At 41.2% G+C, this 21,405-nt stretch overlaps 1 protein-coding gene across 5 annotated transcripts in view; it reads right to left on the reverse strand.

The window, feature by feature from the left end:
* The window catches only part of srcap (Snf2-related CREBBP activator protein), a 40,063-nt gene that overhangs the window by 10,376 nt on the left and 8,282 nt on the right, over nucleotides 1–21,405 (reverse strand). For 4 of the 5 annotated variants that reach the window (XM_085169343.1, XM_085169339.1, XM_085169340.1 and 1 more), the window contains 26 exons: nucleotides 20,128–20,313; nucleotides 19,852–19,992; nucleotides 17,978–18,167; nucleotides 16,226–16,395; nucleotides 13,303–13,396; nucleotides 13,077–13,166; nucleotides 12,649–12,822; nucleotides 12,264–12,487; nucleotides 11,966–12,143; nucleotides 11,727–11,863; nucleotides 9,657–9,826; nucleotides 8,098–8,427; nucleotides 7,804–7,990; nucleotides 7,541–7,710; nucleotides 7,218–7,369; nucleotides 6,924–7,136; nucleotides 6,195–6,359; nucleotides 5,444–5,599; nucleotides 5,018–5,350; nucleotides 4,528–4,703; nucleotides 2,966–3,279; nucleotides 2,680–2,882; nucleotides 2,000–2,169; nucleotides 1,703–1,899; nucleotides 998–1,112; nucleotides 421–546 (listed from right to left, as the gene is read on the reverse strand). In XM_085169343.1, coding sequence (XP_085025469.1) covers nucleotides 421–546; nucleotides 998–1,112; nucleotides 1,703–1,899; nucleotides 2,000–2,169; nucleotides 2,680–2,882; nucleotides 2,966–3,279; nucleotides 4,528–4,703; nucleotides 5,018–5,350; nucleotides 5,444–5,599; nucleotides 6,195–6,359; nucleotides 6,924–7,136; nucleotides 7,218–7,369; nucleotides 7,541–7,710; nucleotides 7,804–7,990; nucleotides 8,098–8,427; nucleotides 9,657–9,826; nucleotides 11,727–11,863; nucleotides 11,966–12,143; nucleotides 12,264–12,487; nucleotides 12,649–12,822; nucleotides 13,077–13,166; nucleotides 13,303–13,396; nucleotides 16,226–16,395; nucleotides 17,978–18,167; nucleotides 19,852–19,992; nucleotides 20,128–20,313 — 4,761 coding nt within the window. The remainder of the gene's footprint in view (nucleotides 1–420; nucleotides 547–997; nucleotides 1,113–1,702; nucleotides 1,900–1,999; nucleotides 2,170–2,679; nucleotides 2,883–2,965; nucleotides 3,280–4,527; nucleotides 4,704–5,017; nucleotides 5,351–5,443; nucleotides 5,600–6,194; nucleotides 6,360–6,923; nucleotides 7,137–7,217; nucleotides 7,370–7,540; nucleotides 7,711–7,803; nucleotides 7,991–8,097; nucleotides 8,428–9,656; nucleotides 9,827–11,726; nucleotides 11,864–11,965; nucleotides 12,144–12,263; nucleotides 12,488–12,648; nucleotides 12,823–13,076; nucleotides 13,167–13,302; nucleotides 13,397–16,225; nucleotides 16,396–17,977; nucleotides 18,168–19,851; nucleotides 19,993–20,127; nucleotides 20,314–21,405) is intronic. The other variant, XM_085169342.1, reaches the window with a different exon arrangement.

A 21,405-nucleotide genomic window follows, 5' to 3' on the forward strand; every position in this document is an offset into this window, starting at 1 on the left:
AGTTTCAACATAGATCACAACAAAGACGGGAAATACCTCAACAAACATTTGACCCACAGTATACAATTGATTTGCATGAATGTAATTTCATTGTTCCTGCTTAGCTGTCAAAACAGAGCAAATGAGAACGCAGTGTCGATCGAGTAAGAATTGAATCGATGAGTAAGGTAAATTCTTAAAAAGTCCTTGAAACAGTCCAAAAGTTCATAAGAAGATCACGTTTAACATGAGATCTTTTTTTTTAAGCTTTTCATTTCAATAGGCTGAGAGCAAAAACCCGATTCAGTTTATATTGCATCTAAGACTTGCAGTAAACGTACATTTTGTTCCTGGTAATCACCAAAAGGTGTGTAACCACGGTAACTTCTGACCCCACTTCCGCTGGTGGGTGGTAAATATCCAGTACACCAAGTTTCTAACCTGCTCCAGGATGGTGGTGCTCTGCTTGTTGACGGCTTCCTCCTCCTCAGCCTGGGGCACCGACAGCTCCACCGCCGCCTCCCTCTTCTCCCCCTCATTCACATCAAACAGCTCTCTGATGGTTTGCTGAGGGACAAAGTGACAGTCGGACACATTTAGCAAAGGCAGAACGGGTTATGTGTGCTTGATGAGACGCACTTGAACTGCTTAATGTCATCAACACAGTAAACTCAAAAAGACCAATTAGAAGAAACTCCACTATACTTCAAAAAAATAAATAAAGGAAAAAAAAAGCACAAGTGGTATTTATATAAAATACAGTTTGAACAAATTTAATTAAAAGGGGGATGAGGTCTCGGCCTGTCATCCAGCACTGAAAAAACATCCCTTCACATGATACAGTGACTGTATTCAATTATGCACCAAGCACCCACCCACATGTTTGAGCGCCTTTCGACTATTAATCATGCACAGATGAATCACTGAGCTTATCCAGACACAAAAGAAGAAAGAAGGAAAAAAAGGCTTGACTGAAGGGCATTTATTTTACAAAGAAGGCCCCGTGTAAACGTGATACCTGTTTAAAGAAGGCCGTGGTGAAGTTTCCTCCTTCGATAGCCATATCTCCCAGCATCCTCTTCTGGTTTGCCTTCTTCAAAATGTTCTCCTCCACCGTGCGCTCACTGATCAACCTGAGGAGGAACATAAAACTATTTAGTCTTTTAAAATCACATTTCTATTTTTCACTGGGCCAATGATTATCGGGTGTATACCCAGATGGGTTGGTGCTGACCAGGTGGTGTGAAGCGTTTAACCAGATTCTGCAGATCTTTTAAATTTAGAGACTACTGAGCTCCAAATTCCGTTTTAAACTTTAGATTTTTATTCCTACTTTTTTTGTTGCTTTTGCTTCTGAAATTATGCAAAGAACGTAGGAGATGCTCATCACTTTAAGTCAAACAAGATGAACGCTCGTATGTGTCAAACAGATGTTGACAACATTTCTTTTTTTGTTTATGTTTATGCTCCGTGCTCTCAGCTTTTTGTTTCTCTTTGTGTCTTTTGTCTGTGAGTCCAGTCTTTATTGTGTATGCTTATTTATTGTATGTCTGTCTGTGTTTTATAGTATTGTGTCTGACTTTAAGCTGAGAACTACCACACAGATTTGAATTATGTGACTACATAATGACAACAAAGCATCTTAGGGAGTGGGCTTTGATTTGGGAAAGTTTTTATGTGGGGATTTTTTTTTTTTAGTAAAAGCAGGGAAAAAGAAAGTCACCTATAGATGTGGACGTCGCGGGTCTGGCCGATTCGGTGGCATCGGTCCTGAGCCTGAGCATCCATGGTGGGGTTCCAGTCACTGTCGTAGAACACCACAGTGTCGGCCCCGGTCAGATTGACCCCGACGCCGCCGCTGCGGGTTGACAAAATGAAGCAGAAGATGCGTCGATCTGCATTGAAGCGCTCCATGAGCGCCTGGTGGTGGCGTGCAGAAGACAAACAGAGGAAATGAGCATCACAGACAGACTGCAGCTTTCTCGTTCTTGCCTGCAAGCAAAACACCATCACTGCTGACCTGTCTCTGCTCCACCCGGGTGCTGCCATCCAGACGGAGGTATATGTGTCCGTGGTAGTTGAGGAACTGCTCCAGCACATCCAGCATTCGAGTCATCTGAGTGAAAATCAGCACCCTGTGGCCTCCCGCCTTCAGCTTTCGCAGCAACGTGTGGAGAGTCTGAAGCTTACCTGAAAACAGGAGACAGAAGACACAAAATGAGCCACCAGCAAGCAAAACAAGCTGCAGGAGCATAAAATTATTTAATAATCGCACATGGAGTAAACTCTTTGAAGCAGCCTTTTATGCATAAAACACAGTGGTGGAAAGCAAAGACTAACCAAATACTATTTCAAGAAAATTTAGTGCCAATTTTGCAGTACAGTCGAGAGTTTTGCTAAAGTTGTTGCCAGTGTGCATCGAGTCAGCGATGAGGGATGAATGGGATCTAAGCTGTGGGTGACCCCCACCTTAGTAAATGACAGTCTTATCAAACATCCTGTCAAAGGCTAATAGGTGAGAATGGATACTTAGACAGTCCTGGATTTTCCTGCTTTATGTCACCCCTGCAAGTCAACACCGTTTGTATTTAAACCTTAGATTTTGTGATTAGCAGTATCTGATGTAGGTGTGGGTTGCCACAAGGTGCTCCATGGTTTTCTGCAAAACAAAACAAAACAAAACACACACTGAGAACTCACCACAGTCGTACTGTATGAGCCTCAGGTCAGGGAACTGCGTCCTCATATAGGACTGGACGTGGTGGAGGCTGCGAGTGAGCGGCGTGACTTCAGCTGATAACATGGAGGAGAAGACTGCCTGCTTGTGGTTCAGAGATGGCGGAGGATGGCAGCAGTGCATGGAGATGGGTGGAGCCTCCACTGGAGGAATTGCAAATGTGTACCTAAACAAACAGCGAAGTTAGCTCCTTCTCCTTAGCTGAAGCTTTGTAATATCAAATAACCAAACGACTGTTAAGCTAAGTACCGGTCTATGATGTCACTCAGCAGCTCCAGCCGTCCTTCGATGCTGTGGATGGCCTCTCTTACAGCGTGACTGTGAAACCAGTAGTCGTGCTCGTTTTGCTGCTGTGCATACAGACAGCTGCTCTGGCCAGAGCGGCCCCACTCTCCCTGAGGGTTCAGGGCAGCAGGTGATGGACGACGACCGGGCAGGAAAGTCAGGAAGTCCAGAACCTCCTGACCATACATGGGCTTTGCTCCACAGTGGAGTTCGTTGACTCGAAAGATGAAGTCCAGCCGGCTGTCGTGCTGCTGTTTCTCGGAGTCTGCAAGCCATGACTGTTGAGGTAAAGAGATGCAAGTAAATGGAGGCTACAGAAATCAGGGCAGCGTTGACAGCATATTTAAGAAAAACGTGCTCGTATATCAGGCTCAGTCTTGTTTAAATGTACAATGGAGAAAAAATGATTGTAATTGATTTCCTTTACCAGTTGGGGGCAGTGGAAATAAACTGGAAAAAAAAAAAAAAAAATCTACTTCGCATGACAAACTTATTGCTCATTGATAAACTTGACCACCGTCTGCACCACAGGAGGAAAAACGCTGACACTTTATTTCAACCTGATAAACTGAGCTGATCTGTTTCCTGTTCTCGTGTTTTACTGCACTTTGTCAGCTTTTTTAATCCAGTTTTATTGAGCCTGACATTTTATTCTATAAAACCAGTTTATTGTAGTAAATTTATAACAGGGCCAAAATCCTGAGTAACCCAATCCCTAACAGTGGTCACTGTTCAGCTGATATTCATCCTATGTCATTTATTGCTGTATGCCAATGGTGATGAATGAATTTCAATTATAAAAAAAAAAAAAAAAAAAAAAAAAAAAAAAGCCAAACTGGCATCAGAGATGTATATAATTTATTGACATGCTTCAATTTAACCAATAAAATTTAAAGATCATAGATTATGGTTTTTAATGTTCCCATACCGCCTTAATCTAAACATTGTGATCCACATAAAGACCTCAAAAACACTTTTACAAGTCGCCTACTGCAATTCAACAACCTGTTGGAACAGCTTGGGTATGACAGCTATGAGTATAACAAACTTATCCTGATGTAAAAGCAAAATAATGAACCTTTAATTTTCTTTGTGGAAGCTTTTCTGAAAGTCTCACGGAGCCAGTATCACAAGCAGGAACATGTCAAATCCATACCTGTGCGTAACAGTGAAACCTCTTTGATCATGTAGTTTTATTTTAGTGAGCTGAGGCCCGCTGACTGAATGCTATGATCAAACTTGTCTTTACAACTCCATCGCTCTGAGATTTGGCACACATAAAGTTTGGTTTGTTTGTTGTTGTTTTTTTAACTGATGTTTCATGCATCTTTTCAGTTTAGAAACGTCCCGGTTCATGTCTCCATAGCGCTGATGCATGGTTCCAAAATAACAGGACATTAGATTGTCTCAGTACAGGGGGCCATTTATTTTAACTAGTTGAAGAAGTATTGGGTAACACCTCAAAAAATGATTGCAGATGCTTTAAATATCTAAAAGGTGAAGTCCAAGAGGGACAAACTGCTTACCATGTAGAAAGGCGAACGGGGAGCGGGACGAGGCACCTTCCTGGGTGGAGGGAAGGCTTTTGCACCCAGATTGGACTTTGACTTTGTGCTAACTGCTGTCTGACTGCTGCTGCTACTTTCCCGCGGTGTTGCTGAGGTCTTTGGAGCAGAAGAAGAGGCGCTCACCTGAGCTGGAGCTGCAGAAAGACAGAAGAGAAAACAGCCTTTTGTAAAAAACTCAATATGGATTTGCTTTAAAGTCAATTTCACTTTTATTTCTTCTTCTTTTGCATCTCTGTGTTATTCGATTTAAAATCCAATTATTTTCATTACTTAAAAATACCTTCTTGTATGCCTGTATGTTTCATTATACATTCAATTTTATTAACTTGCAGCAGGTTGTTAGGGGAAAGAAGAAATAAAGCTTAAAAACTGGACCCAGCTCGGTTTGTCATGCAATCTTCATGAATTTCAGCTCAGTGAGAATAACAGCTCAAGCCCGTTCTCTCACCTGGCTGTTCTGTGCTCGATGGAGGAGGAGGCTGCACTACTTTGAGGACAGGGCGAGGGGGTTGGGGCTGGTTCGGGGCTGAGCTAGGGTTTCTGGGAGGAGCTATGGTGTAGTGGGCGGTAGCAGGACCAGGGGTGCGCTGGGCAATTTGCAGTGGAGCGGTGTTCCTGACGGGGGTCGTGTTGGCGTGTGGGTGCAGGGAAGGGGATGGCTGGGGAGCGACACGAGGGGAAGGGGCCACAGCCAGGGTGGGCACAGGCCCGCCCTCCTTGCCTGTTGACTGACGCACAACGATCTTCACGACCCCAGGGCTGCTCACCATGGTTGAGGACACTGAAAAACATGAAATATACAAACATGGGTTACATGTATCCAGCAGGAAGTCTCATACTTAAAATAAAAGGAGGAGGGAGAAGGATTTAACACCTTGAGAGGTGGTGTTGTGTGGCAGGCGATTAGCAGGGGGGGCAGCAGAGGGATTGTTTGCAGGGTGTGTGCTGACTGTACTCTGGACAGCCACCTGTGCAGGTTGGCTGATGAGGTGATGCTGCACGCCACCGGGGACCAGGTTTATCACATTACCTGTAGAGTGACAGTGAATCAGACTGTTATAAGGACTTTAATTATTCCCTAATTATGGGACGGGATGGGATTTATGTAAATAAGAAATCAATCACAATTACGGGACAATAACAGTCATCAGTTAAATGAAGCAGACCACTGTGGATTATCTTCTGATTGAAGGATTAAAGGACTTTGGCATAACTGAATATAAAGCAGTCCAGCTGCAGTGGGATTCTGCAAAAATCCAAAAAAATATAATATCTTTAATCTTTAGTCTGATTTCAAATCAGATAAGAATGAGGTCAAAGGATATCCTGGTCCCATTTAAACTATAACCACAATAGATAAATGCTATCAAACTTCCAGGGCCTGTATGGCTAAATTTAGCATATTTACATGATTGCACCCAAGTTTTCTTGTTAATTAACATGCATAGAATATTTTGACTCAGAAGTAATCCTGGCATCAAAATGTAGGAAAAAATGATAATACAACTTGTTTTGAGCAGCCCCCTATCCCAAACAGCAATATGACACTTTGAAGTCTAACTATATTAACTATAAAATCTGATCGGTGAAAACTAGAAAACCCACAGTTAGTGGGAGACACCAACCTTGAACTGGGCGTGAAGAAGCTGCTGGAACTTGGTGGATCTGTGCTCCAGACAGAGTCAACTTGTTGCCCTGAAGCTGGAAGGTGACCGGTTTGCTTCCTTGACACGACGACACAGGCCGACCTGCCAGAGAAGCCAGCTGGGCAATACTTACTACCTCCCCAGCTTAGGAAGAAAAATAAGAGACATGTAGGTAAGAAATAATAATCCATTCACTTTACCACAAATTAATTTAATTATGAATGAATGACAGAGGACAGAGACCTGTACTGCATTTAGTTAGTAAAAATCCCCCAAATACCTTTTATTTTCTTACTGAATGGCCGAAAATAACAGAACACACAGACTCATGTAACTAAAAGTAGACTAATCTCTTTCTTGTGTGTTAATGGTTGATCCACTTTTAGAAGTTGCAAAGTGTGTTTGAGATTTTCTAAGCACTGCCGTCTTTATTTTTCACCTGCACCTTAAGAAACAACCTGATGCACAGTACACACTGTGTTCCTGTGTGGTTTTTACCCAGCAATAAGATATTTTGAAAATGAGTAAACAATCATTTAAATTGAAATCTAAACCGAGACGCTCAAAATATGCTTCATCTAAAGAGAGAAATGGACGAGACTTACATTTTGAACAGGAGCTCATGAAACTGTCCCCAGGCTCAGAGTTTTAATGAGATCATACTTCAACAACATCACAGCTTATCTGCTTTGAAATAAATGTACTTACAAGGCAACCTAGCTTGCATATCTGGACTAAGCAGGACCCTCTGGGGCATGACATTGCTGGGGTTTGGACTCGGCTGAGCTGGGATAGTGGCTGTGCAGGGAGCAGTGGGAGGCCGTACAGTCAGCATCGGTTTTGGAGCATTGGACCTCACTGCAGTTTGAGCGGTAGGATGAAGAGATGGGCGAGGAGGAGTGGATGCGACCGAACAGACCACTGAAATTTAACAAAAATGCATTAGAGAAATGTGCAAAATTTATGTTCCACCTTTTTAAGGGTGTTTCATTCCTTGCTTACCCTGCTGAACTACAGGAGCGGGTGGAGGAGCTGAGGTGACTTCAGTGACTGGAGGTGGTTTGGGGGTCTGTGCTGCAGGGGGGACGGAGCAGGTAGGTTTGTTCATCAGGAGAACTGGGCGATTATCACCTTTAGGAGGCGGCTGAAACATTCTGAAAGAGGACACACATAAAGTATGGGAACTACTGCACTTAGGACAATAATTATATCATGTAACAAATGTCACAGGTATGGTAACACAGGTAACGTAGAAAACCAAAATACATGTAAATTTGCAAGTATCCAAATCTGCATTTTTCTTTCCTTTCTTTTTTCCCCTTTACCTGTTGACTTTCATGCGGACTGGTTTGGGCCTTGGAGGAGGTTCGGGGGACTCCATGATCTCCTGGATTAGTTGGCGACTGACCCTGTAGCGTGGCAGGAAGACATCTGCCTGGTAACGGGATACGCGGCTCTCCAAACCAACGAGGTCAAACATGGAAACGTCGCAGCGCTGAGCATGCAAAAGCAAGTTAGAATCGATTAAAAATCACGCCAGCAAGCTCAACTGTCTGAACAAATGAAAGCTTTTTATTTTCAGGCTTACCTTCAAAGGAGAGACCTCCAGGGCGTCATGCACCAGAGAGGCTGTGTGGAAAATAATGGGTTGCATGATGAAGGGAGACTGGATGGGTCGAGGGTCAAAAAGGTTGGGATGATTGCACACTTTGCGAAGCTGCATGAGGATGTTAATCACAGACATGAAGTGACCACTGGCCAGCGTTTCCCTGGTCCTGTAAATCAGATGGTTTAGGGTCAAATTCAATCACATTTTTTTTCAGTTTCAATTACATACTTCTTACATTAACTTTGAATTCCTCCTGCTGAGTCAGTAACTTACGACGCCTGCGCCATGAAGTCATCGTAGAGGAATCGCTGTCTCTTGGACAGGCGGCAGCGCACCACATGCTCGTATTTCTTGGGCATCTGCTTCTCCACGTCAGCCTTGATCCTCCTGAGCAGGAACGGCCTCAGCACCTTGTGAAGCCTCTTAACCAGGCCTTCGTTGTACTCCTGACTGCCCTCGATCATTCCCGTCAGCGGGTTGGAGAACCACTCTTTGAACTCGCGGTGGGACTGGAAGACGTGGGGCATGAGGAAATGCATGAGGGACCAGAGCTCCATCAGGCTGTTCTGTAGAGGGGTTCCTGTCAGCAGCAGTCGCCGGTGGCTATGATCAGCACAGACACGAGGAGAGACGTAAATAAAAAAGTCGTATCATTCAAGCTTCAGGTGAGTACGGAGAGGAAAATAAGAGTTTTCAGCTGCTAAAGAAATCAAACAAACTCATTTTTAGTCACATGGGTGCAGCAAGCTGAGAATGCAATCATCACCCCATAAAGAGTTTATAACATCCATCAAACGAGAATAACATAACCATTTATTTGGAGTCGTGTTTCTGTCTGCTGGAATAGTCTAAATCATAAAACTCTTCTTAAAACCCAAATATGCCATTTAAAATAAGCATTAAAGCCACTGACAGGTGAAGTAAATAACACCACGTCCTGCTGGGAAATCCTGAGGTTCATGTAGAAATATTTTTTACGGTTACACTGTTGGCATGGCTACGCTCATCTCACTGAGGCTGAGTATCAATTTAGATTATAGATTATTTTAAAAAAGCTTTTAGTGCACGATCCATGCTGAAATGTGCATCTTGCAGCACATCTTTATTTGCTTTTAAGCTCACAAACCAACATTTTAATGCTGAACATGAGAGGCACTCTCAAACTTCTAACTGATCATTTTTTTTATATGCTGTGCAAGTATTTCTCTATTCAGTCGGTACTGTGAAACAGCCTCATACTGATGATGTTGTAATCTTGATGTATCATCGGAGCGAATCGCTGCAGCCTCTATAAAGGTGTGCGTTCTCAGAGCGTGCATCTATTCATGTGCACAAGCGCCAGGCTCTTTGGAGCGCCACACAACAGTGAGAAATTACCACCAGCTGGCCCCGGCCACCAGCCAAATGATGACAATCATTTTGAAAAGAACAAACACTTTTAAATGTGAAGATATTTACAAACAACTGTGGGCTGTAGATTAACAGTTCAGTGCATTTCAAATACATTCAAAGTCAAATGGTACTGAGTGACACCACGTCTTTGAAAGCATTATAGAGAAAGGAGGATGATTTTCTTCAATAAGAATCAGAAGTTGTACATACAAATATTCATGTTTGCTGTCCATGAGTCTAAATACCCCCAAAATATATCTATAAATCTTTTTTTTTTTCATTAAAATGCAAAAAAAAAATAGATTTTTTCATTTATTTATTTAAAACAAAAAACAAACTTTGAAATTTAGTGTAAAAAACCCAGAAGCCATGCCTCATCCACTGAGCCTCAGGTTTCACTCTCTGATGTGGGACCATATACACAAACAGTCTCCACTGACCTGTTGAAGTTCAGCAGACTCTGCCAGCGCTGGGACTTGAAATTCTTGATGTTCTGGGCCTCATCGAGGATCAGATAGCGCCAAGACTTTCGCCTGAAGGCCTGGTGATCCTGCAGCACCAGCTTGTAAGAAGTGATGCAAACGTGGAAAGCATTTGGCTTTGTCCAGCCCTAAGAAGAGAAAGTGTAAGAGAGTGGCTTATTATTTTCCAGCACTCAGTTTTTCACTGTATACAGTATCTGTCAAACATGTCAACAGTTGCTGGAAATTAGGAATGCGTCAATGCGAGACAGGAATCATATCGGTGGGAAAAGTTAAACAAATCAATCCATAACTGTATAAAGTTATGGAACTGAAAATACCAGAAGACCCCAGTGTATGATGTCAGGTTTAACACTTGTTGGGAAGCTTTTAGTTCTTTATTTTAAGTTAGCATAACCAGTTGTCATTAACTTGATTAATACAATCTTTGTGTCGCTCTGGCAGGAGGTGCACAGACTCTAAATGACAATAATATGCAGTAACGTCTCTCGTGTTGCAGTTACGGGTGACGTATTGGCATCAACACAGTAACCAGCAAGCATTTCAACTTGTGCCTCGCTGTAGTCTGCCCCTAAATATAGGCAAATATAAATAAATACCCCAGTCTTAGTGCTAAAAAGGAAAAGGAAGAAGTGTGAACAAGAAACTAATTGACAAACTGCTGCAGTATCTGCACTCCTGAAATTTAAACAGTCACTGAAACATTTGTGTTGTGGCTTGTATCAAAAATGAAGACAAACTGTTGAAGCTGAACTAAAGAATGCAAATAAATTAGGTGGATAAAATAAACAGTCTTAGTTTAGTTCCATGCATCATCTTAACCACTTATCAAACTTGGGGGCCTAAACCTGCTGCAGTAGAGAAAAACCTGAACAGGTCAGCAGGACATTAATGCTTACATCCTCATCTACGACCAATTTAGAATCAACAATCAACAATTAGCATGTCTGTCTTTGGATTTTAGGAGGGCCATGTTACTAATGGATTATTTTACTAATTAAACTAAACTAATTAAAACCACTCCAGTAAATTTAGATTATTTGACATTTTAATTTATTACATTTTGTTTTTTTAAAGTTAGGAATCCCTGAATCTTCTGTTGGATTTCCTCATTAAACTCCTTACTGGATTCTAGTTAGATTTTAGTTGATTTAGAAATTTACTTTATTGCGCTAGGTCAGGGGTAGGCAACTCCAGGCGTCGAGTGCTGGTGTCCTGCAGGTTTTAGATGTGTCCTTGATCCAACACAGCTGATTCAAATGGCTAAATGACCTCCTCAACTTGTCTTGAAGTTCTCCAGAGGCCTGGTGATGAACTAATCATTTGATTCAGGTCTGTTGACACAGGGTGAAACTAAAACCTGCAGGACACTGGCACTCGAGGTTTGGAGTTGCCTACCCCTGCGCTAGGTTGTTTTTCATGCTTTGGCTGCTCTGAAACCTGACTGAGACAAGCATAATGTTGTCTTTCACATAAAAGAACGATTGCCGAATCTCTTTCTCACAAAGAGAAACCCAGCTTATTAATTTAAGACTGGTATCAGATCAGTGCTTGTATCAGCAGAAACCCCAGATATCCAAACTTAAAAAAATTATATATATATATATATATATATATATGTGTATATATATATATATATATATATATATATATATATATTTTTTTTTTTTTTTTTTTTTTTTAAATATATATAAGCTGGATTAGTGCCTGTTTTCCTGGGATACACACTAATCTACATCACTGTAAATAAGACACAGTCAAAATTAAGACAGCAGCATGTAAGGAGAAACAAAATGATTAAGTCAAGCAGCAGGCAAACTAAAAACAAACAATTGATAAATGACACAACTCAGCAGATAAGTAACGCAGGGAGTTAAAGACTGACAAGAACAATCTGCAGTATATCACAGATGACAGCGGTAAAGCCAGGAGGGACAGACCAAAAGCAAATGAGAGCAGACAAAGCAGCAAATCACACTCATCTAACAAAGGAAAATGAGCCGCCTGCAGAACCAGCAAACTGAGTACCTGTCTCTTTAACTTTCTCTCCTTTTGACTGCCAAAATACGTAAGGATTTTAAACCCTGGACACCAGCGCTTCAGCTCCATCTCCCAGTTTAACATTACGCTGGTGGGGACGATGATGAGGTGAGGGCCCCAGTTACCTAATAACACCAAATGAAACAGGACAGTGTATTAATCACAAATAACACTCCAACAACCAAAGTTTTGTAACTCGGTACATATAAGAAGCCGCAGTCTGTTACCTTTCTCACAGGCGAGGTGAGCCAGCAGAGCAATAGTCTGGATCGTCTTGCCGAGGCCCATCTCATCAGCCAAAATGCCGTTTAGCTTTTTCTCATACATGGTGACCAACCAGTCGAGTCCGATGTGCTGGTACTCTCGTAATGTGCCATGAAGCAGAAATGGAATGGGGGTCTTGACCTGAAGTTGTAGAGAAAGTTCAAACAACTGTGACCCAGATCTGCAGACGAGTTTAATCTACACTTTTCCTCCATCTGATAAAATGACTGAAATATACATTTTTAATATTTAAAGACTGACCTTTGTGGTCGCTAAAGTGTAGCCTTTGGGCTGCAGGCTCTCCGCAGTAGCAGCAATGTGACTGATCTCCTTCTTTGGCCGCGAGCCAGAGGAAGACGGGCTGCTGTCTCCCTCCTTCAGCAAAACCGCCATCCCTTCATCTCCACACTCCTCTTCGTCTTCCTCCTCACTCTCTTCCTCATCCTTCTCGCTCTCCTCATCTTCAGCACTGTCGCCTGGTGAATCTGAGAGGAGAACATTTGAAATGATTAATGAATTAATAATAAATTAAAGCAGCAAAACAAACTTGAAACAGACGTAAGAAGGAAAACATTTTCTGAAAGCTTCTGCTCAGCGTGGAGGGAGATAAACAGCTTATTTTGGGTCTTTATGAGCAGTTTAATACCTGAGGAAGAAGTGTTACTTTCCACATCACTCTCATCTTCTTCAGTCTCCACCTCCTCATCCCCAGACACCTCCGAATCAGAGCTCGCTTTAGAGCCAGAAGCAGACGGGACCTCAAAGTCTGAGGCATACGCTCCTTTGTACTTCTCCAGCAACTCCTCCATGCTCATATCGCCTGGAAGGGAAGCAGAGACACGTCAAGGATCCGGCCTGCAGCCTCTTATTTTAGACCAGGGAGCAGCTAGTAATGAATGAAATTTCATTCATATGTACAGAATTTTAAAAAAGGCAGAAAGAGAGCAGCAATGCAGAGGTGTCATCAAGCTCGCTTTCCTCTTTAAAAAGACAGAAAGCTCTTCAAACACTTCATAAAACCTCAGGTCAATGCAATAGATTAGCACCACTTCCAGTAGAAAATAAAGCCCTCACCCTCTTTGGCTAAATCATCAAGTTCCTCTGCATGATCTACATTTCCTTCCACCTTCTCCTGAGCTGCTATCGTGTCCTCCTCATCCTCAGCTGTGAACACAAAGGAAGAAAACCAAAATCCTTGACAATTAAAAATGAACTTGGATAAACAAAAAATGAGCAGAAAAAAAACCCAGTAAAAGGTCTCATTCTGTTTTTATGGAGGTTATATTGGGAGCAATCTCACCATCTTCTTCGTTGGCAGTGAATTCCCCGTCTTCTTCCTCCCCCGCCTCTGATGAAGACGTTTCATCAGAGCATTCTTCGTCCGATCCCTGGTCCTGCGTAACACCGTGATTCAGTGATACATGAAATCTGTGGTCAGTATTAAAAACATGTGCTTTTCTTCAGCTTTTGCACATTATCAGCCAACCTCGTTTTAACAGAGGTGTCAGCGTGTTTACTCAGGTATAATCATCCCATAATTAGAAGAAATAATAAAGCTCAATAAGTCCTCAGTGAGATGACAGCATCTGGAATTAATTTGAAGTGAAAATGAAGATGAATAATTATACAACACATTACTGTTAAATCAAATGCACAGCTACAGCTCAGCAGCTTGTTTATGTGGGTGATAATGTCAGTGTTTACCAACTGTTTCGAATCTTTCTTAAATGAATTCAATCATTTTATTCACATGTTTCCTTTCTGAAAATACTGAACTGGCCAAGCAGTTTGTGACACGTAAGTGAGCAATATGATCAGCTGCTCTCCTGCAAATATTCCAAGTCCAAAGTCTCAGACTGCAGCAGGTAACCGTAGTCCTTGAACCTCCTCTCCACCTGCTGCAGGTACTCAGCGGAGCAGGAGGAAGACTACTGCTGGCAGCTGTAGTCCAAGACAGTGGAGTTTAAGGATGTCCGGAAAAACAGAACAGGAACTTTCAAAATAAGACAGAGGAGGTTTTCCACCTGCATTAATCACCCACGTGAGAAACACTGAATCTTAACTGTTACCTTTTTTTCTTATTTAATGACTCTTTAGATCAAACTATGAGATGCAGCTCAAAATAAAAGTGGCAGGTCTTTAAACAACAGCAGAAACTCAGGTGCTATACTTTGACTCAGCTCACTTTTTACGTGGTGCATAATTTCAGCTGTTTGTGGAGGAAAAGTTTCCAAACTGCCTGAATTTGTACCAACACTGAATCAAATTAACTTACAGTATGTTTAAGATTCAGTGTCATTTTTACATAAAGAGAAGATCATCATAGTAGATCATTATTCTCGATCCATCCAGCTACTCACAAGTTTGCTTGGAAACCATGGCAACTTCTTAAAACGTTTGTCTTTTTCAAATCAGTCTAGTTGTTTAGTAGTTGTCTGTATATCCACTAACAGATTAAAAACCGGAACTATTAATAGCTCATTTTTACTCAAATGTGAACAAAACATATACAAAGTAGAGATGGCACGATACCACTTTATGTCCGATGTCGATATCATACATTTGGATATCTGCCGATACCGATATGAATCTGATATAGTGCATTTTGTAATCAATAAACCTGTTTTTTTATAAATATCTTGCTACATTTTGTATAAGTTCATACTCAAGTTTCAAAAAACAAAACACTGAAGCTATTCTGTTATACTTGTATGCAAAAAGTACACTGCACCCAAAATATTTTATAGTTCAGCAAAACTGATCAATCTAATAAACTTAAACCTGCACCATCATCCCTATTCTGGTATCTTAAAGAGCACTTAGCAGAAATATTAAACAACCTAACTAATAGGGTTGCAAACTCCCAGCAAAAATATTAGGGAACCACCCCCCACCTCACAATGCTTAATCAACTTTAATTTAATGCACGTGTAAAACAAATGCACAGAAATCCATTATTTTTCTACAATAATTATATAGATTCAACATCTTTCTTCAACAGAATTGCAGACTGCACAGATGGTATCTTCCCAAAGGAAAAAAGTACTATAGCTTACTAGGGTGTATATTAGACTTAATAGTTACTATATACAATAATGGATTTCTATACATTTGATCAGATGACCACTATGGTTGTAAGATTCAGATAATTATTAAAAGTTAGTCATTTTAAATGAAATAACAAACAAAAGTATTTCTTTGTATCCCCCTTTCCCTGTTAATGCCCTACCTGGCCCCCTAGCAAAACTTTGCTAGATCCGCCCCTGCACAGTTACCAGCTGTCAGCTACTTAGAAAAGGATCCTGGTGTTATTTGTCTCTCAGAAACAGTTCATAACTTCCCTTCAACTCATTCACATAAAAGGTAATCATGTTTGTCCATCACTGTTCAGCTGATGATTCAGTAAGAACATCTCCTGGATTCATTTTCATGTTTCCCTCTCACCACATATCCAAACGGTGGGCGATAAACAAACAAGAGAGACGGGACTTGCGACAGAAAAGCCAACCAGCTGATCATTGATCAATTTCATGATTGAAGTAGCAACAGGGGAGGGAGGGGGAGAGAATGAGAGAAGAAGAGGCAGCTGTGCGGCAAAGACAGAATAGCTCCAGCTTTGTGCCCCCCCCCATTGTAGCTGAAGTACAGGACAAATCGCTTCCTTTTCGCTTCAATATGGAACTCTGATGGCCAGTCCAGCTGTGGCTCCATATATCAGTTGTTAAGCTTAACGTGGAAATACTATGCAAATATTCAGAGATGCACTTACACACTTGCTTTACTTCTCTGGGATAGTTTTCTCTGAGATGAAATGCCGCGGTTTGGAAGCATGTAGCGAGGCTTCAAATGCTCCACCGACAGGTCTCGCAGACAACAGCCGCTCTATCACGTGACACATACTGCTACGATGCACTGAGCTGGGTTACGCCAAGTAGCGCGTTTTGTGAGGTGATTTTGTGATACTTCAGATCGGATCACATTTTTTATTTCTCTCCGATATCCAATCCAGTAATTTAGGTCAATATTGGATCGGTCCATCTCTAATACAAAGTAGCTCAAGTTGTAGGCTGTTCAACTTTTCAGATATAAATATTTAAACCACAAATTTAGATAACCAAGTTAAACTGAGGACATCTGTGAAGAAATCTGTTTCTGGATGGTTGCAGTACTTTTGTTCTTTTCAGAAAACAATCCAATCACTGCCCTCTGGCTTGTGGACCTACCTGAGGCAGATTGAGGCTGCTGAGCAGCTGGTCCAGTGGCAGCATGCCCTCTTCCTTCAGCAGTTCAATCTCCCTTCGGTGGCTCTCAGCATCATTGCCCTCCTGCTGCTCCTCCACCTCTATGGTCTCTTCATCATCCTCCTCTTCACAGGGAGGTTCAAAGTCTCTGTCTGCATGAAAACAAAAGGGTTTGGTATTGAAAAAGACTTTATTCTGAAGAACACAGTCAGACAAACTGCAAAGTCAAAAAGAGAAAAAAAAAAAAAGACACCATCTCAAACATACACACTGAAAAAGACTGAATTTCCTCTCATATACGCTTAAATATACTTTTTAAAATAAGTTTTTATGGATTATTTGCATTTTACAGATGGTCTGTGAGGATAGTTGATGAATGGGAACCATGCAGTCCAAGCATTTTGCAAACTGAAACAAGGATTTTACTTTTTTTAAAACCCTCAAGCGAATATATTTCATACAGGAATACTTGTTTTCAGTGGCTTTATTTGTGTATCATACCCACTTATACAGTTTCCTCTGCTTTGAAGCTTCTGCAGCAGTAAATATTGCTACTCTCAGCCTGTTAGTCATGCAAAACATCACAACAGATGTTTCACTAATCTAAATACAAGTCTGCAGAAAATACTTTCAGTATTATAAATCCAAAAAACAGAAGTTTGATTTAGACTAAATTTGAACAGAAGCATAAATGTGTCAAATGGTTAAAAAAAAAAAATAAAAAAAAAATATGCAGCTATTTTAACTTTTTTTTTTAAACATAAAAATGATTGACAGCATTTTATATACATTAGATGTCTTTCAGATTATCTGTCACAGATAAAAGAAACAGCAAAAGTATGATAAGCACACACTGTTTGAAATATAACATGTTATTTTAGTTTCTAGAATAGGCTGATGTAAATCCATGTCTTGATTAAGAGCAGCAGTTTGTTGTGTCTGGTGGGGGGTTTTGTTGTTGCTCCATTCCTACCTACCCATCTCTATATCTATATTTTTTTTTTCTCTTTCTTAACTAAAGACTTATTGGTTTGTGTCTCCTATTTTGATTTTAACACACAAAAGCCACAGCTGGAGCTACTGCAAGGCTTCAGCTACAGGCAGAAGGAAAATTTAAGTTTTGGTCTCAGTGCTGTGAGCTTCTTCACAGCTAAGCAGACTATGTTCGAACTTTAGCACCAACAAACCCGCACTTGGTAATGAAATGAAGGTGGGATCAGAACCACTGCTACGTCTGTTCCTCCTCTGACTGAAACACAGCTTCAGATTAAGCTGCTCACCTCAGTGCTTCAGGAATAAGCTGCCAACGGTAATACTGGCGGCAGACAAGTCTGACAGGTTTGATGGGTCTCAAGTCTGACGGTTGCCAAAGAGCATTAGGTACAGCGCTCTGGATGTGGTTCACCCCCCCCCCAAAAAAATTAAAATGTGTAACTGCTGTGACAAATATTTGACTTCTCATCATGTTAAACCAAGCCGAGGTGCATCACTCAGAGAGGGCTCGCAGAAAATGCGGTTTAATCTTACAAAGATGTAGCGACCTTGACGGTGAAGAACGCTTTTTGTTCCTATAAAACAGTTTACCTCTGAACGCTTGAGAAGATTCGCTCACTGGTGTGTAGCTATGACAACGTCCCAGTCTGAACCAGTGAATCAGCTCTGAAAGCTGTCTGCGACATGGTGGCAGTGAGCACTAACGATAAGAAGGTTTTCTTTAAAGGGAAAACTTCTCACCATCCTCCTCGACAGGATTAGGCAGGGATTTCTGTGGAGACACGACGGTCTCAGCAGGCCTGATGGGTGCCAGGGACTTGCTCAGGAGGTCCGAGTATTTCTCCGTCTGGCCAACAATGAAGTCCAGCTGAAGGTCCAACGCCTTCTTCCGCTTCTCCTCTAGCCTGGACTGCTGCTTGTACTGTACCACCTTCAGGTTCAACAAATAAGACAGCGTGTGAGAACAGCTGGGAATTTCACATGATTTTAAAAAAGTAAACAAAAAAGCAAACAGAAAAACCCCACATAAGCAGAAAAGTTGCGATGCTGGGTAAAACGGCATAAAATCTCAAATGGGTCTCATATTTTAATTGAGTTTACAACATAAAAGTTCAACTCAAGGTTTCAAGCTGCATGTTTTAACATCAAGAAGAGCCGTGTAGTCGGATTACTCTGGGTGAAATTCAGCCGAAATTCTTGATGACTTAGATTTACATACTGTATTTAGTTCAAAAATAACAACATTTTAAAAAAGGGCTATTATGAGCAAACAAACAAACGATTAGACCATTAAAATAATGTCAGCAACACAGATTAAAGTTTTTTTGTGTTTGTTTTTTAAATTAGAAAAACAACACTGGAAAAAAAATGCAATACTAAAAACACGCACTATAATAAGACTGAACATCCCAGAAAAAGATGGAAGATTCACAAGAGTTTATTCCAAGTGTTTGCAAACTACGTCTTACTTTACAAAAAGATGCATCTACTATAAATTAAAGCTTTGCTTATTTTAGCAAAAAAAACACCAAACCACATTCTGCATTTTTACAACAACAACAGCTCAGCAGGAAAAAGGATCCATGTGCTGAACTGACCCAAGTGCACCAGTGAAAATATTAAGCTTGTTCTGAACCAAAGAAAATATGACACGGGACGAGCAGAGCAGCTGAAATCATGAGATACCGAGCATAGATTAGAAAACCCGTTGGTTTTTTCCTACTGAGGTAATTGATATCCTCACATAACGAATCACTTTGTGAGCCATTTTCTATCGTATATGTTTGTTCTGAAGTTTTATTTTCAGTTTCAGCCAGCTTCCAGAGCGAGTTTTGCTCGTATGAAAAGGTTCACTTTCAGTTTAATTTAAATAATTGTTTTTTTGTTTTTTGTTTTTTAAACACGTGTCCAAACTGTCCAGTGTTTTTTTTTTATTTTTATTTTTTATTATTTACACTTATTCTTCATTTTATTACTAAGTTAAGTTACTGTGTTGCGTCGTGTCGTGTGTAGTGCCAACGTTTTATTGGAGACACAGATGAGCGTTCTGCAATTTAGTATAATGTGTGAAAGTTTAAATTTCTTCAGTACTGAAAAACAGAAATTAGGCTGTCTTGTCAGGGGCCATTTTTTTTGGAGGGGGGCAGCCGACAGCACTGTACACAACGGTAGCTGGGTGTGTAGCAGGCAAACAAAACATACCAAAAATAGAGGTGTTTGATGGTAAATTGGTGTCAAAGCACACTGAGAGAGAGCTGTGCAGGAGGTGCAATTTTATCGTGGTGGAAGCAAAACAGCAAAAGTTAGAGGGAATTTATTCATTACGATGTTTTTCAAAGGTGTAGTTTTGGTCTTTTGCTGCTGGTTCAGTAAATTTTGGTAGGAGTGACGAAACCTGCAGTTTCAGAATCTGTGCGCCAAAGCCTCCTGATCCCCACCTCGTTTCAGTTTTTATTCAGCTACAGCCTTGAACATTACACTGCCACGTTTTTGGAAGCAGGACTGCACTTCATGTGAAAAGTGGATGTTATTTCTGTCATAAACCCGAACAAACACGGGAGCTGAACAGAGAAGCAGAATGTTCTGTTTGCTTGGTTTCAGGGAATCATCTGTACCTTCTCTACGCTGCTCCAAAAAGCCCGGACTTCCTTTGCGATAGAAGAGGCGACTCGTCTGATTTTAGCATGCTCGTCCCGCTTCGCTTTTTCTTCCTTTTGCCTCAGCTCTTCATGGTGCCGCATCACCATCCGCACCACCTAACAACACATCAACAGAACACATTTAGAACATATACAACATCCACCATCAAAAATACAGGAGTGCACATTTCACTTAGCATCATGAATGTGTGAAACTTCAAGCAAACCTCTGTGATGATTTGCATGTCCTACCTTTCTGGCCACGCCTCTCTTCCACCGCCTCTCTTGAGCAAAGTCAGCCGAGAGCCACTGCATCTCCTCACACAGGTAATCCCAGTGAACCTTTGGCCGCGGTGGCTCCGTCAGGCGGGTGAGTCGCTTCATTGACCAGAAGCCCTCTCGCTTCAGTGCCTGTGTTCGATGCTCGATGTCAGCTTCCTGCAGCACAAAGTGAAGAACAAAAAGTCAGTAAACTCCTGGCTCTGAAACAGTAAGGTGGGGGTTAGCTGATTCAGAAATGCCAAATACTGATCTCCTGCTACACTGCATCTTCAAAGGTGCTTTCAAACCGGAGGAACCTTTTCTTAGTTCTTTCGACTCTTAGAGGCAGTCCCCACTTTTGATGTAGGCTCACTTGGTAGAAATGGGTCTATCAAAGCTTTGAGAACCCCATTTTCAGGTCTTTTTAGATACTAGTGCCATATCTTGGCATTATAAGGGAAATAGAAAGATTATATGGAAAGAGAGCTGAACAAAAGGCAGTTTGTTTATGGCTTTTACCTTATAGGATTTCACTTAATGGCATAAATTTGTGAAGATTATCTTCACAAATTGACCAAAACATTTTTTAACAAAGTTTTATGCAATAACACCAAAACAACCTTGAAACAAAAACAGAAAAATCCCACTTTGTGTGTGTAGAGGGAACCATGGTGGTGCCAGCCTCCGGGTTGGCATTTAAAAAAATAAAGGTTCTCCTTGCACTTCTCATTTAGGTACACTCTGGATTAATTACTTCATAATTATCTGTCTCAGTAACAAAACAAAAAACAAAGTAGTGTGACACTCTGGTGAACGGCTCTCATCGGTCGGAGAAAATAATTGTTTAATTTCAAAAGAGCTGCACCTGTGCAACATTTTCGATAACAATATCCCTCCCTAGCACTCAAACTGCAGCAGAGAAGCTGTTCCACACACCTCACACAGTCACAAGGCTGCAAGGTGTTCCATCTTTTTTCTCCTGCTTTCAAATCCACACACTTTGTTACCTTGTCCTGTTTGTCATATAGTGACCTTCATCAGCAGAGCTTCACTTGCTTCACAAAAAGGAGGAGCTGATTGAGACGTTTCTTCTTAAAAACCGTGATGTTCCCAAAAGGTAACGCAAGTAAACAGTACAAAGGACAGAGCTCTTTATATTTAACACTTGAACACAACAGTTTTTAAAGGTTGTTCAGCAGAGCGCTCCAGCATAATCATGAAAAGTATACCATCAAAGTCAAAAGCATGTCAGGGGAGTTTTTAAAAAAG

The sequence above is a fragment of the Neolamprologus multifasciatus genome, chromosome 8, assembly GCF_963576455.1.
Source record: "Neolamprologus multifasciatus chromosome 8, fNeoMul1.2, whole genome shotgun sequence".
NCBI classification, from domain to species: Eukaryota; Metazoa; Chordata; class Actinopteri; order Cichliformes; family Cichlidae; genus Neolamprologus; species Neolamprologus multifasciatus.